General features: G+C 39.2%; 1 protein-coding gene across 2 annotated transcripts in view; it reads right to left on the reverse strand.

Moving 5' to 3' along the window:
* VPS41 (vacuolar protein sorting 41 homolog (S. cerevisiae)) overlaps nucleotides 1-17,780 on the reverse strand; it is a 97,166-nt gene that overhangs the window by 16,176 nt on the left and 63,210 nt on the right. For both annotated transcript variants that reach the window (XM_010072683.1, XM_010072684.1), the window contains 11 exons: nucleotides 16,802-16,899; nucleotides 14,310-14,439; nucleotides 12,473-12,588; nucleotides 10,975-11,031; nucleotides 8,533-8,594; nucleotides 7,705-7,786; nucleotides 3,450-3,542; nucleotides 2,818-2,945; nucleotides 1,783-1,927; nucleotides 492-533; nucleotides 306-356 (listed from right to left, as the gene is read on the reverse strand). In XM_010072683.1, coding sequence (XP_010070985.1) covers nucleotides 306-356; nucleotides 492-533; nucleotides 1,783-1,927; nucleotides 2,818-2,945; nucleotides 3,450-3,542; nucleotides 7,705-7,786; nucleotides 8,533-8,594; nucleotides 10,975-11,031; nucleotides 12,473-12,588; nucleotides 14,310-14,439; nucleotides 16,802-16,899 — 1,004 coding nt within the window. The remainder of the gene's footprint in view (nucleotides 1-305; nucleotides 357-491; nucleotides 534-1,782; nucleotides 1,928-2,817; nucleotides 2,946-3,449; nucleotides 3,543-7,704; nucleotides 7,787-8,532; nucleotides 8,595-10,974; nucleotides 11,032-12,472; nucleotides 12,589-14,309; nucleotides 14,440-16,801; nucleotides 16,900-17,780) is intronic.

The following is a 17,780-nucleotide window of genomic DNA, read 5'->3' on the forward strand; positions in this document are numbered from 1 at the left end:
GGATACAAGCAAGAAGGGAAGGCAAGTGTCTGCAATGCCATAAGGAGTATCTCACGGTATATTAACAAGAAAGCAGTACGTTATTAAGTTCTCACCAGTACACATTTTAAAATTATTCTACTATTGTAAAAATGCTATAGCCACGTTAAAAAATGGATGAGCAAAAGCAGCCACTTTGGCTTTGATGATTTATGACACTTCAGTGTGACATGCACTTTGGCAGGATAACCACATCTGTAAAAGAAATGCCCAGCAAAGAGTTTATTCAGCTCAACTTGAAACCAACCAAACGTAGAAGTATTTACCACGTGCTGTAGCTCAGGCCTGTTTTCTAGTTCTTCAACAACTCTGTCAATCTGAAAGAAAACAAATAAAACTCAACAGATTAGTAAGCCTGTGATGAACATCACATTTACAGGACTGAAAGGAGGATGAGTAACACAAGCAAGCACTGGACTGCCATGCTTGGACTGTCATCTTCTTATACTCACGGAAATTTTATCTTCGTTATCCAAAAGCATGTCTACTGCTTTCTAAAGGAAAGAAAGAGAACCCAGTAAACAAACAGGCACACACATTTTCTCACACTCTCTATATAGTATTTTGCTTGTTCATTGATGGGTATCAGATGGATATCGCAGACCTACTCTTTTCAGCAACAGTAATTCAGAGAGCAGTTTGCATAAATAACATTAGCATTCCCCGACAGCACAGCACTACAGGAGAACACATCATGTATTCTTCCAGAATACTTCTCCTAAGTTTCCATACTAATAGCAATCAATCCTGTGCACTTATATTGCAGGTGAGGTATGCCCATCAAATCACGGTCACAGAAGGCCACTGCCAAATGATGTAGAAATGCTTTTTGTCCCACTGCAAAAGGAAACTGCATCATGGCTGTATAGGAAACACACGACTTAACTTCCCTTACAACTGGATTCTCCAAACTATCTGCACACCAATACTGTAACACAAGCAGATGAGACCATGTAAGCAGAGTAGCCACCGAGGTTCCAGTTCTGCTTCCTCTTACAAGAGCACATCCAAAAAACACTGATTAATGATATAATTTAGTCTAATAAAAAAGAATTATACATTTTTTTCTTCCTGTAGTTCAGAATGGCCATACCAAAGATGATCATCTTTAGTACAGATGGCTTCATATTTTAGCTCCAGTGCTTAGACAATTGCTGCACTGAAAGAGCAGATCTACTTTGTTTCACCCCCCCAGGGAGCACACAGATTCCTTCTCCAGGGATCATACCAAAATGCACTTGCTGAGGTTTTAGCCAGCTGGTAAGAAAGAATATAAAATTCAGCACAAAATGCACACCTCTTGATTTTTGGTATTTAGGTTAATAACCTTGCAAACTTGCAGAAGCAGATTAATTGGCTGCAGAAGAATAAAAGTGGCAAGTACATCTAACAATTGCCTCACAATAAATTCACTGCTTCTTTTCTTTTACTTATTAACAGCATTATTTGACTAGAAACGCAGAAGGAATATCAGGGTGAAAGTCTGCTTCAGAATCACAACAATGATCTCGCATCTGGCACTCTTCTCCCTGGGTGATACTCAAAAGGAAATACAAAGGAAAAAAATTAATCTTTGGATCTATTCTTTTTGCTGTCTATGCAAACATTTTCTCCTGATCTCAGAATGCATCCAGACCCAGCAAATGCACTCTCGGCCTCAACACTACCTTCAGCTCATTTATTTTTAATTTGTTAAAATATCTCTAGTGGAAAGTGAATATAAAATCATTAAGATCATCATACCTCTGAATCAAAATCCATGAGCAGAACAATTTTGTCTTTGATAGAACTGAAAAGATTGTGCTTGTGGATCAACTGGAAGACGTCTTTGTGCCTCAGAGTCAGGTAAATTTCTAGGGCTCTGCCATAGCGCTGGTCATAAGTATACCTGATGCAAAACAATGTTATAATACACGTGATCTTACATATCTAAGTGCAGGAAAATCACCTATGAAGGAAAATGTAAATACACTCTAGGATGTAAAGGTTGCTAGGATGCTATGTGATGTGATGAATATATGACTAGTTGCTGTGATTCACTTTTTTTGAGGGAAAAACACTGGGCAACATTAATTTCAGTTCTGTGTATATCAGTCCCTGCATTTGTGTTCTTTACCTGTGGTTCTCTGCACGTTCATTTTCCTGTTTTCAAACCACAGGGGAAGCCACAACAAATGCTAGTTTTCTATTTTTGGAAACTAAATGGAACTCACTTTAGAGCCAAAAAAAACTTTGGGACAGACTGTAGCAGTAATAGCAGTAGCTCTGCTTTGTACAAAGAAGCAGCACGGGAATCAGGCAGAGAAAACCAAAGAGCTTTATCCCTGTATGAAGTAGTCTGGAACCAGATCATTTTTGGCACATTCTCCAGTTACATATTTCCAGCCCCACAGTAAACTTAAATATACTACTTTTGAAATAGAGGGGGAAAAAAAAATAAATTTATTTTCCTGTGGGTAATTCTGAAATGCACACTTCACAAAAGAGGCTTCCTCTGACAGCATAAAGAGGAATGTTAGCTATTTGCTTTGGAAAGAGGAGTAGAAGATCCAATCTTATACTAAACTCTTTGCTTTCATACTCAGCATACACTTTATAAGGAAGGGAAAAAGACTTGGTAAGCTGTGCAATCAGCAGAGCGGAGAGTAGAGAAAGCTGATGCTCTGCAGACTGCCACAAAGCAGATATTTCTGTGAAGAGAGTTAGGTAAATGTTTATAAACTATAGGATGCTATTTCAAGCTGACTTCCTGTAACAAGAGTTTAAAATTGCACTCACAATTCTGCAAGTGTTCGTAGCAAAGTCCTGTTCTGTGGATCTTTCTTCAGGTGATCCACTACAGCTTGAACTATGATTGTGTTGTTGTAGAGATCTCCAGGCCACTCTTTTATCAGGGTTGCAAACCCCTAAAAGTATAAGAGATTGTAACAGAAATAGAAAGAACTGCCTAAGGAACATTTCAAAACATCAAAGCTTTGGCTAAGCCTCTGAGAGGATACCTGCTGTGCTTCACCTCTAAGCCACTTTTACGTGCCCACAGACATGCACCGTGCAGAACAGAGATTTTTCCTTCTTAGGGCAATGTTATTAAGATTCATGAAGCTGGGTCTCTTTCAGGTGCTGTATGCTTTGTGCAGCACCTCAACCACTTGTGCTATGTTAAACAAACTACGAACAATGGTACTTATCAGAAATAACTAATCCTACAGTATTTCCACGCTCTGAAGAACACTCTACCTATTCTTTTAAAATCTAAACTAAAATTAATCTTTCTCATCTTTTCATTATTGTTAAATTGTTCACTGAAAATCTCTTTGAATACAATAGAGAATTTGCTACTGGAATTCCACATTGCTGACGGTGTTTTGCTGGCAATAGCTATTACATGTGGACACAACAGGCTGCAGGACCTCATAGTCGCTCTCCAAAAACTCGTGCAGGACCATTTCGTAGATCAGAGGTTTCAAAACTGGATCCCGTCTGGGCAAGTAACGACTAATTGCCTATAGAAACAAAGAGAACAAAGCATCAGAAGGGAAATGACATGCAACATGCCAGGTACACTGATGACGGAAAAAAGAATTGTTGTGAAACAAAAAAACCAAAGCTACACACAAAACATGGCTCTCGATAAACACGGGAAGCGCTGTATATTCATACTTGTAAGCAGTATCCTGAACTTATTTACTTTACAATTGCACATATTGGAATTTTATTACTTATATGAAAGAATTTTCAATTAGAAATATAGTGGTAAGACAGTAGTTAGAATGGGAGTATTAGCCATTGCACTTACAGAAGTCTGAATATTTACCGCTAGTCATTTAGAAAATAAAACCCACAAAAGACCCCTCAGAAGAAGAAAATATTCAAAATCCATTTTGTCCAGTCTTGATCTTATAAAAAGGTATAAGTATTCACTAGCTGAAAAATACGTACTTTTGATTTATGACTTACTGGGAGGTCACTACATTTTACAAAGAGCTCTCTTTTGCCAGCTATTTTTACATACACAAATAAAAATCAAATTGAGAATACATCTCTCCACAGAAAAGACAAAGGTGTGTGATCTGTCGCTCCATAGGAGGTGTTAAGGAACTGCATTCTGGCAGGCAGGAGATGAGAACCTGCCAGAATGAATCAGCTCATACCCTGGAATTTCAGCACAGCATCTTATTAGCACTATATTATTCCATGCAACTAGGGGCCAGAGTTAGTACTGCCTGCCAAAATAAACGCTACTGCTGCCAGCTGTGTTGGGACTTCAAGGTTTGTAGCTGAAGGCCCAACACTGATGAAATTCCTCCAAACACTCAAAAGATGCTGCCTATTGCCCACTAATGTCACATGATGCTACAGCATTTTCTTATTGAAGTTGCATGGACAAAGCAGGAGAAATAACATCTCACTACTTTTTTATTTTTTTGCAGATAGCAATGACTATTCCCAATAAATTTTCCTAGTATTTAAATTAAAACAATTGCCTACGTTGCACATTTCATTAAAGTCTTCCACCCGCAGGTGAAAAAGGAGGTAAAAAAAACCCCAACCCAATAAAAAAGCATGTTAATGACCTTGCAAAAATTAAAAGTTCATTGCTCACAGGAGACCTCTCCGCACACTGTTTGAGCTTGGCCAGTCTTTGAAATGTAGCACGCTGCCAACATCAGCTCCCACCATCTGTCACAGAATTTAATAGCTAACTCAGGGCACGGTCTTGCCAGCTGCCCTGGGGAATCATATTCCCAAGACCCCCTCATAAAAAGCCTCTTATGACCATAAAGAAAGCAAGCTGGTCACCAGCTGAAGACTCGAATGCAGAGGACATTCTCCAACAGTTGTTTTCATACCCATTTTCTACCTTCCTGCCACCTCCTAAGTGAACAGCCGTGCCCACCAGGCTTTGCTGCAGCTCTTGGCCGTGGCTTGGCCGCACAGCGAGCTGTGGAGCAGTGCAGCTGCCTCGTTGCGTGGGGGCCAGGCTGCCTTGGGAAGGAAATCTCTCCTGCCCCAAGTCCCCACTGCTTTGAAGGAAAAGTGCAACCACCTCCTGCTGTTTGGCCCCTGTGCTCATCAAAGACTGAAAAGCATCCAAGTTCTTTTTAAGCCTAGGCACAAAGGAGAATGAAGACCCGTGCTGGAGGTTACAAACTCCTCCAATTTTATTTTTAAGCAGTAGTGAAGGAGCAAGGTCAGATCAAAAGGCTCTGGAATCAGCATACCTTTGTATCAATTCCTGAACCCTGTGGCAAAAGGGACTCTAAATTAAAAAAAAAAGATACTATACATAGAAATATTTTCTTCCTTTGTTTCTTCTTAAGACCTGCGTTCAGTCTTTTGGTCAGTAGGTATAAATAAGGACAGGGTATACACAAGAAAGCCCATACAGAAGTTGACATGAGATAGCCTAAAATATCCCACCAAAAAGCCCAAACGACAATTATTTATTCCTCAGAGGACACCTATGAGGTGAAAGAAGCTGCCTGGATAGTGCTGCTCTATCCTACACCCACCACAGTCAGGTGAAGTCCTTCACGTGTCCTCTAGTCAACATTTTGGTCACTAAAGCATTGCTGCCGCTAGCTGATCACCCTGCACCCCTGCTGAAAGTCACTGCTGTCACAGCAGAGCCAACAGAAGGGAACATATCCCTCATGCCACAACGGCCAGCCCTTGCAGAGTTTGGCATCGTCCTTTGAATCAGCTGTGTGAGCTGAGATAGTGGATTTTACACTGAAGTGACTCGAGCACAAGCACGTCGCTCCACCGAGCCACCACTGCTGGAGCAGAAGAGGAGCAGATCATTGCAAGGCTCTAAAATCTTGACACTGCCAGAACAAGGTTTGCTAGAGGACAATCACTGAAGACACAAGAAACATCAAGATACCAAAACGCAGCCTCTGGTAGCCAAACAGGACCTTTAGTATAGAACACTCAAAAATGCCCTAAAACCTGCAAACAAACAAGACACTCAACCCCGCAGGCTTTGACTTTAGGGTATCACTAACTAGTCCCTCTGCAGGAAGGAAAGTTTAAACCTTTAGTTTCACTGCCACCTGAGTTATTGGCAAATCACATTCTATTGTAAACGTCACATTTCAGGCAACCACTTATATGCAGTGCAAATTCTTTAAGAAAATGCCTTTTTGAAATACACTTTGTCTCCAAATCTCAGAGTCACCTCATCAGGGCTTAAAGCCATTATAGCCCAGTTACACTACTGTGTTTAACACCTGCTGGTTGGGTAAATAGGTAGAAATTCCAAATAATATACAAGTGGCCCCAAGCATTTCAAGAATTGCTTCATTTACATCTGGCTTAACATAGTTCATCCTTTCTGATATTCAAGTATCTTCAGGAACCCGGGACAAGTTATACATGTTTGAAATCGTAAAAGAAGAAAGGCATCTTCTAGAACCGCAGCTTGAAGCTGAATAATGTAACAGACTGCATCTTATGTTTTTCAAGGGGCTGAAAACAACCATTTAGAAAGGCAGTAATTTAGCAGAGATGTTTTTGCTGCAAACCTACAAATATTTTTATATTTTACAGTCTGCTGGATGACATAAGTGGAGACAAGAAAAACATCCATTCCAGACACTTGCATCTAAAAAACAAAATAAACCCAAAAGGACTAAGAAGCACTGTATCAAAATTTCACCTGCACCTGCACTCAGGTCCTTTATTGGATTGAAATAGACAGAAACACGAGTTATCACCTTTCAAGGTGACAAAGAGTGCAACGAAATGCTAAGAAGTCATACTAAAGGCAAGGCTGTTCTTGCACTGGCACGGCTCTAAAACAAAAGCCAGACATTTCTGAAAACTGTAATACTGAAACACTTTTGCCCTTTGAACAGAATTAAACAGCTCAAAACCAGCAAGGGACTGCATGCTGTGAGATCTTAATAATATGTCCTTTTTGGCTCATTGAGTTTGAATAGGAAGACATAAAATTCAGAAATAAATGTACATGCATTACCAAAGGGAGTGTGCATAATGTTTTCTACTTGTTTGACAGTGACTATAGCCTTATGTCCCGGGCAATTTATTAACTGAGAATCTCACATTAAATGTGTACTGTTGAGGTAGCTGGCTTGCAACCAGGGAAAGCACAAGACAGGGCAGACTGCTCCTCTTTCTTGCCACCATTTCTAGCCCACAGCATAGGTTTTCCCTGTTGGTTTGCATTTTAACTATCCTTTGACGCTCCAAGCTGTGTCTCTGGTGCAAGGGACCTGGATTTTCAGGAAAGGCTCGCACCCACAGAGGCTATTTTCCTTAAGAGTTGGGGTAGGATTTTTCAAGACATACTGGAAGGGAGTGAAAAGTAAATGGGAAAAGTGTATTTAACTGTGAACATCTTTGAAAATAAAGGCCTTGGGCATGGGTCTTCTACTTGCAGAGTGTCAACGAGTTAAAAATAGGCAGCCGAGTATCTTGAGGTGCTATGCCTCCAACCCTGTTTAGAGGCGTGTTCATATATACACACTAATCTGAATGACAACTGTACAATTAAGAGATCTGGTGCAGGAATTTCAAGAGCAGTGTTACATTCTGCTACCACACTAGTGCCATTAAATGTGATCCTTTAGATATGTGGTCAAAAGATGCAGGAAATACAGCATGCCAATTACTTGAGTTCAGAGATGCAAATGAACTTACCTTAAGCTGACCTATTTCTTTAAATTTGTATACTTCAAATTCCCACAGTTCTGTGTTTTTGCCAAGAATTTTCTGGCACTTTCTGCAAGGAAGATGAAGGAAGAGAAAACAAAAGTAGGTACAGAGTAATACAAACGTGACAACATTACTGCAAGGATTTCTTTCTCCTTTTTTCTCTCTATCAAGACACTTTCAAAGGTCACTTATTTTGGCAACCATTGCTTCAAGCAGAGTATGCCAGGTACTGCTCCTTTCCGATCTTATAATTTCTTTGCATCCAAGAGGACTTGACTGCTTACTATGCATTCACCCTTATCGATTAGGGCCAGATTAGCTTTGAGTGATTTTTTTTATATCTCAGCTAAATAAAATTGAGCACTTGAAAAGATATGGTTACAGATACATATACTGAAAACACAATCCTTAATTTCTGTTCTTTACTTTAGATACCTAAATTTTTGTTTACACCCATGGAACCACAATTTATTTTCTCATGGTCTGGCATGTAATGACACACTAATAAGATTATCAATATCCAAAGAAAACCCCAATTTTGAAAATCTAGTGTGACTGGAAAAAAACAAGGCTTACTTTCAAATATATGTGCCTCAATTCTAGCTAAACTTTAGAAAATTACAGTAACTTTTGCGTCACTACAGGCAAGAAAATACAGGGTGCAGTCACACATCTGTGTATTTTGAACCTTCAGAAACTCCAGAACACCCAGAAAAATCAAGATCACAAAGTACTTCAGAATCAACAATTTGCTTTTGCTTCTTCCTCACACAGGTACACTTTAGCCAGCAAACAAAATCTTTAATATGTTACCGAGCAGCCAGGTCATACTCTCCTTTCTCCACTAGGTGATTGATATAGGCTAAACCAATGTCCTAAAGGGAACAAAAATAAGGGATTAGTTACAAAGTTTGGAAGTGAAACACTTGACTGCCACAATAACCATCATTCCAGCTGTGTGCACTATGGTGAAGTCAAGCACCAGGCCTTAAGTGGATATGCTCAGATCTCCTTTGGATCTAGGGCCCACAGACCAGTCAACACAAAATACTTGCCTGGACCACTCACAGGTTCAAATTAAGATGCTCTTTTAAATAATTCTCATAACATTGACTTTTGGAAGACTGTGCCACCTCCAAATATTAAGGATTGTTCAAATCACACGGCTGATCAGTCAGTGCCTGCATTCATTATCTCAAAAATAAAGCCACTAGCCATTGTATGAGACAACTTCTTTGTCAACACAAAGTTAGCAAGGGGGAAAAACGCTGACGGAGAACATAAATCCTAGTGCTGCTCCATCAGGTAAAGGAATTACCAAGAATTTAGCAAGATTATTACATATTAATATATATTAAGTTCCCCTCTCAAGTATTTATCACACAAGTCAGCTGTAAAATTATTTTGGTAGGCATTTAATATATTAACATTGTGGTTAAACAATGATGCCTTCTTCTGTAATCCCAATGCTGGTATCAAGGTCAATGCAGCCCAGTGTAACCACTGTACAACTTAAGAATCACATCACTAAAAGCACATTGTGTCCAGTAAACAAAGAGGGTTGTACAATAAGAAAAAAAATAAAAGTCATTGCTTCTTACAAGGAAAAAAAAAGGGTCTTCTGAAGTACAACATAAAATTTTTGGTCAAAATCACGGACAGCTCTGAGTGGAACAGAATATGAGCAGAGGTGTCCAACAACTTCAATTGTTCAATCTACAACAAAGTTTAGAAAGAAAAAAAAATTCATGCACATACACCAGAATTTGGGATTTCATTCCACTACAGAAACCATCTCTGTACTTTCAACTTCACTATTCTCAAGAACGAAGATCTGTGGCAGTCTCTTCCTCCTATAGGCCAGCTCCCCAGTGAGCAGAGAAAACAGTACAAGGAAAGGAGCTGCGTATCTCTGGTTGGTTAGGATTCTTGCATTCTGCTCAAGAGGTGCAGAGGGGCCAGTGATCATTACCACAACCTAAAAAAATCCCCCAGACCACCAGACTTGTCAGGTGGTGTGACTGTGGTGTCACTGGTCTGATTGCTGCAGGGCAGTGAGAACACGAGTTGTTTTAAATCCCTGAACCACTAATCTCTCACTTAGAACTTGATGTCACCATTTTTTCCCTTGACACATTCCACAGGTTTTGCATTAGGGACCAAACACTCAACAGCTCTGCTTGTATATATCCCCACTGAATTTCATCCTAGTGGAGCAAACTTTTGCAAACCAAGAGAAGAGCTTTTTAATTTTTATTTTTATTTTTTTTGTCCTAATATATAGCCAGGTCCTCCTTTAAGAATTCTTTACATCTTTTGCAAGGGTCACAGAGCAGTTAAATCTGCAAACCCTGTGATAGGTGATGGCATGCCATTAAGTCTTGATTCAACTTCTGGACAAGAAGAAAAGAATTTTTAAGACATACTGATAAACAATGTGCATGTTAGAGCAGTAATCTGGTTAAAAATAAAACACATCTTCTAACACTTTGTACTTAAACATAAACTTCCATTTAAAGAAGCAGTAGTATTAATGAACTACCGATGTGTTCGCAATGAGGTCAATTTAAACGAGAAAAAAAAAAGGCGGGGGGGGGGGAAAATTAGAAATAAAAAAAAAGGCGGGGGGGGGATAAAATTAGCAATGCTTTTATGGCTATTACATTATCCCTCCCCTTTTGTCTTAAGCATAGATACTCTTTGGTGCCCTGTTCAGGGACTATAAACATGGGAAATAACTACATAGGAGAAAAGGAGCTTATCTGCTTAAAATAACGCGAATCACAAAGCAACATTAGAGAGTCAGATGTGAAACTGCAATTGAATTTCAATAGCATTTAAAAGGCCTTCCAGTTGCACCTCTTTAACTCAGGCCAAAACCCTGTCACATGTACAAGGTAAAAGTTAAATGTGTCACCTCCCTCCCAATCTCCAATATTGTAATATTGTGTGCTACTTGAAACGACAGCAAATTTAACACAAAAGGAAAAGCAAACAAAAACCCCATCAGAAATCAGAGAAGTGTAATTTTCTTCTTTTCCATGTCAGTAGCACCTTCATAAAATCCAGATCCTTTTGTATTTCACACACTAAAAATCCTTTTCTGCAGCCAAAACCAGGAAATTGAATGGTAGTTGGAGTATGCTTAACAGCTATTGTCTGGTGCAATACAGAACAGGGAACGTATCTGTAGCATCTCTTAGTGTTCTAAAAGAAATCAGATATTTTGTTTTGAAAAGAAGTTTTGAGACTTACCAAAATTTTGTGCTTTTTTATGGTTTTCTGACTTATCTCAGCTGCCATCAAAGCTTCCTATATTCAAAAAGTAGAAAACAGAGATACCAGTCAAATACACAAACTTTCAGTACAGAAAGCTCTAGAACCGCATAAATGAACTATTTTTCAGAGCAGGGTGTTTGAAGCACTAGAATTTTTAATGCCATGGTTGGATGAGCAGCTCTGAATTCATACTCAAACAAAAGCAGTCAACCAAAGAGAAAACTACTTTTGTTTCCATCTGGGTTCACTCCACATTACTATATTAGGATCAAATCGCAAGATTACAAGGAAACAGACAATGCAATCACATTGGATCATTTTCAAATGAAAGCCTTTCGCTACCAACACCTGTGAAAAAATTCATCAGGAAAAGGGGTGGGGAAAGGCTACCTTTCACTTCCCTAGCCCAAAAGTTTTCTCCAGTCAGGTTTATATTTAAGTGCCATTTACTGTTCTTCTTTCGAATGTACAGAAACAAAGCTGACACTTTTACAAACAAAATGAAACTTTTCACATACATCATAACACACAAGCTATCTGCTACCTTGAACCGCTTTCACAAAGGCACATGCCCAGCTGTCACTTGCAAATTATTAGAGTCTTCAGGGACCAAATGTCGTGATTTACATAAACTGCAAAACTGCACTCATCATATGAGTTTGCTATTCAGATGCACAAGCATTCACAAGGATTTAAACAAATCTGCATGAGGAATATAATGATTGCATTAATGAAAGGAATACGTAGTGAACAGCTTTCCCACTTTTTTTTCCTTATAATGGGCATCCAACAAATAACACGTAAATAAGCATTTGCAAGTTACTTTATGCACCATAACAAGTGTTCAAAGTTATTAACTGCAGGACATCAGAATCCAGAACACTGGGTGCATGTTAATATTGTCTGTAAGAATTTCTTGTTATTATTGTTTTACGTGTTTAGATATACGTGCTTAAACACACCAATATTTCAGCAACCAAATATGCAGTTGCTTTTTTCCAAACAGAGCAGTACCCTAACACAACCTTTTCATTTTATAATGGAAACGATATAGAATGGGAGAAAACTAATATCCCCCACCAAGTCCATTACCCTTCCCTCTTTAGTTGGGATAGATCTAGAAAAATACCCATGTAGCTCATTAAGGAACTGCTCTACTGGTTTACAGCAAAAAACCCAGCTTTAATCATTTTCAGTGACAGTTAATACATTTTATATCTGATGCTGAGAGCAGTATTCACAGCATCTAATTCAGCTACCTCACTTGGGTGCAAATCAGATGAATTGTTTCAGTAGGAAGACTAAATCTCCAGAGAGATGGAGAGATGTACAGTCAACTCCTACCCTCTACAAGCATTTGGTCAATGACTGCAGGAACAGAAACTATCCGATCCAAATGACTTCGCAAAGTTTATCATCCCACCCCAACTTCCAAACCAGTAAAGCCTGAAAGAAAGAATGTTGGAAAAATTACTTCGTATTTCTTCTTTTCAAGAAGCCAGTCAATGTGGTCATCTTGGTCCCGCTCTTTAGCCACAACCACATCTCTTGGACTGATGATATAAAAAAGTGATTCACCCTCCGAATACTCTGCAAATGTATACACAGGTTTACGATTATTATACTTTCCTTAAGTAAAGCCCTGCTTTTTAGTACACCCTTGAGGGGAATTTAAAGAGAGAAGATGCAAGGAAGGCAGCAAGGCTACTCCTGCAGAACATGCTGGTTTGGGAAGCTGTATGCTCCAATAAATTAAAACTGGTTTAAATGGCAAAATGGCTTTAAATAAAAAAATCACTACAGCTTATTGCAAATTCTGATTCATCCACTATGAGTAAACTTTATGATGGTTTAGAACACATTATTATACTTTTAGAGGACTATTACACTACATAGCCTGCAATAAACTTACCCTCCCCATCAAGGTCAAGGCCATCAAAAGCATAAATGATAGATGCCATAACCCCTGGGGACACAGCACATCATTACAGCAATGCATTTGCAATGCTATAAGTTAAGGTTATGTGTATAATGCATTTGCTTATACCATAAGCCTTTATTTTTGAGCAAGCTCAAAGTAAAAATGTACTTAAAGGTAAAATCAAGCACAGAAGATGACTGTTCATAATAGCTATTATTTCCACAGAAGCCATGAAGAAGCACCATCAATATTTTGTAGGCACAGGAAAAGTAAACAATCCCCCATCCTTTATCTTTATCTATACACGCATACAAATACACTCCTGAATTTATAAGCAATCCATAAAATAATGCTTGTTTTAAAGCCATCGAAAAAACTTTAGACTTGTCAGATTAACTAGAATATTCATTAAGCATAAAAGTACAACTGTCGGTATCAGTGTTCTGCTTAGGGACAGGTATAAAGAAATCCCAATTCTGTTGATAGAAGCAGAGATATTTTGGAGATCAGGAGGAGATACACTATATTTCTAGTGGCTTAAGGGCAGTGATGTACACAAAAAGGGCTGCCAAGCCTGATTTGAAGCATGCTGCCAGAGAAGATGCTTAAAAATCAGATTCATGGATTTGAAAAGCCAGAAGGAACGTTTGTGTATAACACAGGCTATATAATCTTCACCAAGAAATTCTGCATCAGCCTTGCCATGCATCTTTCTGAACTACAACACGTATCAGAAAGCCATCCCATCTTTTTTAAAAGACTCTGGTATATATTGTGCCAGGGCTTAAACTCCCTGCTCGTTACATAATTAAACCTATCTTCTAGGTTAAACTTGCCAAATTCCAGTTGCTGTTCATTACTTTTTATCATTCCGAGGTCTGTTATATGCCAACAGCTTTATCAGTCCAGGGAAGCTAATAATCTGTGAGCCCCTTTTAAGTTGATCCAGGTGTATCTTACTGTTGAAATGATATTTACTCTATCTTTAGCTCTAAAGCAGCTTTCCAGACACTGTGTCACTCATTTCACTATTCCTGAAGCCCCCTGTGTCCAAAGGGACACAAGAACTCCTATGGATCACATTGAATGCATCTCCAATGAAGATACTGCCTTCCACAACACAGGACGTTACATGACATCTGTATTTGTGCCTTACCCAGTGTGTCTGACTTAATAGATGGTGTTATAAATCATGATGTTTAAATACGCACATTTGTTTTCTTTCATGTAACTGGCTCTTGTGGATTTCCACCTTACATTTTGGTATCATAAGCAGTTACAGACAGTTGTTCAAGGAGATGACATAAAAATGAAAAAGGAGGCCAAGTCCTCCGAAATCAAGTCTTTTTTAACCAAGTTATGAAAATAAAACAATATTGAGAACACTTACCCAAATGATAATCTCTACATTCATTTTCCTGAAATCCTCGTACTGTCAGTGCATCAGAAGAGATCTCTTCACAGGACTCGGGTAGGGGCTGTACAATATCCAGTCTAGGCCTTGCACAGCACTCCACTTCCTAGAAAAACATCAACACCTTAGTTACATCCTACATGATTTACCTTAGCAATGCCAAACGATGGTCATCTACAAACAAGGCTGAAATTCAACAGCTGCAAACATTCCCAAATGTCCAGTACTTTGCACTGGGCACTCAGTTATGAACTATACAAGCTGCAAAGCTGCGCTCCACAGAGTAGTTTTAATCGCATCTGAAAGACAAAGGAAAATTGCCTTGCTTCCCTTGAACAGATCAGTGCAGAGAAGGAGGTTTAGACAATGGTCTAACCCTTCTCCTGGGTTTGCTCACTATTCTGCTCTTGGTCATGGAAGTTTTCAGTCACAGATGATCATCAACCACTGCATTCAACAAGCAGCAGAACAATTTCAGACATATTCTGAGCTTGGCTCCAGCCCTGAAGCACAGAGCTCTACAAATCAATGATATCCTGGTACCAAGATGAAACTGTTTTGTTTTTTTTTCTAGCTGGTGTTTAAGTTTGCACTTTTAAGTGTCCAGCAGCAGTAGGGAAAAAATTAATCTGAGAATAATCTAAAACCCTTGCTGTGCTGATGATCTTAGAGTAACGTGAACTTTCAAGGGCAATGTAGGTGGTTATGGTAAGACAACATCATGGATTTTCATCTTCCACCCAAAGGAAACTGCTGTCTTCAACTAGCTACATCTTTAACTAAGTCAAGGTCCAAGACAATCCTTATTTTCTACTTCTGGCTGTGAATTATAACAAAATACAGAATGAAAGAGCAAGGAGACATACAAAGTGGATTTACACTGCTCTAGCCTACCCATCTTGTGGCAGGACCACTTGGGTCTTCTCTCAATTTAACTGTTCCAGTGCAAGTCAAAAAAAAAAAAAAAAAGAAACAAAACATCAAAGCCAGCCATGAGTTCAATTCTGATCCAATTTGTAACAAGTAGGAAGCTGTTGTTTGAAAGCTGTGAAATCAAGCGTAGGAGGAACAGTGTTCCTCACAACCCAACAGCACTTGCAGTGAGCAGCACTTCTGCTGCTAGCTCAGGCAACTCGGGCTCCACGGAGCCAAGACACTAACAGAGGGGTTCCCAGCACACCCGGGCACAGATGTGGTGTCAGGGAGGAGACTGCTTTTGTTTCCTTATTAGAGTTACCCAGAGACCTGAGAAGTTATCCAAGTCCAGCATTCAGGGTTTGTTTAAAAGGCTAATTAAAAGCAAATGCATGAAAAAAATTATTTCCTATGTTCTTTTACCATTATATCACCTAAAATTCTCTTTTCGACTTTCTCTCCTGAAGCAGTTAGAATGACTTTAACCTTTATCAGTCACTGCCTCCTTTATGCTAGCTCCTTTCCCATGCTACTACTTCAGTAACAGCAGCTTCCCAATTTCCTTGTTCCCAAGCATTTCAACCCACCATTTCCTCCCTCTTCCTTATCCCATTTGTTTGCCTCCTTTTCTTTTACCTGCACTAGAGGACTAGCATACCGGCTCTCTTGGGAAACACTGCTGTGACATTATTTTTCTCCTTAAGATAAATAAATAAATAATAATCTGACACCCTGCAGCAGAGCTAGAAGCTGACCCTATTGATTTCATAAGGCTCGAGCATTTGTTTGAACCTTCAGCATTTCATTGCCTAGCAACTTGTGCACCCAGTTGCTTAAGGTTACTATGGTGATGCTTGTCTGATACAGACGTACTATCAAAAAGATGATCAAGAGCATCTGCCATTCTCACACCGCAACTTCAAGGATTTCCTCCACTGCCTCGCCTTTTTCTTTGGCAATATTAAATAAATGTCGGAGACAGACGCGGCGCTCGCCTGCGCCCAGTGAAAATGGCTGACACGAATTCTAATTTCTACCCATCTACATACATATCCGGGAGTACACAACTACGGGCTTTGGAAGCAAGAGAGACAATGATGCCACTCGTCTGTAATCATGCATCCCACCCCTGCCACAGTGACTCTTATTGCCTTAGTTGATAAACTTCTCTCATTTCTACTAAGACACAGTGTCAGCAAGCCTCTCTTATGCCTAAAAAAAGATTTTCTGGTGCAGAAATAGCAAAAGAGAGAGGAAAAATGAGAGAAAAAGAGAGAGGGGGAAAAAAGGAAGGAAAAAGGAGAGAGAAGGACTATTTGGAGACCTTCTCTGCCTCCTGCAAGAAATAAAGGAACCCAGACAGGACTGCTCAAAGGTAAGTACATTAGTCTTCAACATCACCTCCACTGACCTTATTTTATAGGTCAGAGAAGCTTCAAGCACTGTTCACTACCAGCAGACTACAAATTTTTCCACAGATAATCAGATCTGCATGACTAGTCCGAGGCCCAACTCACAGGGCAGTTTAGTGCTGTGCAGAAACTCTAAATTACCGTTTTTTCGGAAATCTCCTTTACGTATGAAAGTATCACAAGCTGGTCGCAGAGAGGTGCGAGTCCACTGATATAGAATTCGGTGTCAAACTGGAAAACTGAAACATAGGAAAGACATCAGACTGTTAAATAAACGAATGTGTATGAACTACTCCCTGAGAAAAACACTGATTTTCAGTGGCAATCAACAGCATGCAGTAGCACTACAGAGAAATGAACATTCAACACATAAAACAAACCTAGAGACTTCCCAGTTGGATCAGCAAGATGAAAAATTACATTTAACAGACTAAATTCCATTAACATTTGCAAGAAGAAATGTTTGTGCCCCAGGACATGCTAGAGATGAAACATTTAAAATGAATGGTCAGCCTGGTTTTTAGTAATCACATTGAAAAAAAGGAAGCCAAACCAAAACCAAACTCAATAAAAAAGGGAATAAATAGAATGTCTTCATCGGTTTGCATAATGGCAGCAAGTCATGTGGTCATAAGAGAATCACACCTGCTACACTCTTGGTATGATATATGAAAACGCAAAGTTCATTATTTATTTATCACCACTTTAAACATTACGGGAAGATTTACAGATACCCTCATTACAAATAAAACATATGGTTAAACAATCCCTTTTCTTGTTCATGAAACTGAAAAAGCAATTTCCTAAAATTGGTCTTGAAATCAAGACAGTTACGTGATGAGTATTTTGAGAAAGAAAAAGAGAGCTGAACTGTATTTACAAAAAGGCTTATTAAAGCAGACCTCTGCCCCAGAAAGAGCTATTTTGTTTTATTCTGCTAGATTTACAGTGTAGGCATTCAACATCTGTGAAGCCCTTTTTGTGGGCTCCTTTCTCGTGGGGTTCAACACAGGAATCATCCAAGTGCTTACATTAGAAAAATTTACACCTACACACTGTTACAAAAATATCAGATGCATCATAACTTTCCCCAAAAACATGGTTTTAGGAGAATCAAAGC

Source organism: Pterocles gutturalis, unplaced genomic scaffold, assembly GCF_000699245.1.
Source record: "Pterocles gutturalis isolate BGI_N339 unplaced genomic scaffold, ASM69924v1 scaffold21347, whole genome shotgun sequence".
Taxonomy (NCBI): Eukaryota; Metazoa; Chordata; class Aves; order Pterocliformes; family Pteroclidae; genus Pterocles; species Pterocles gutturalis.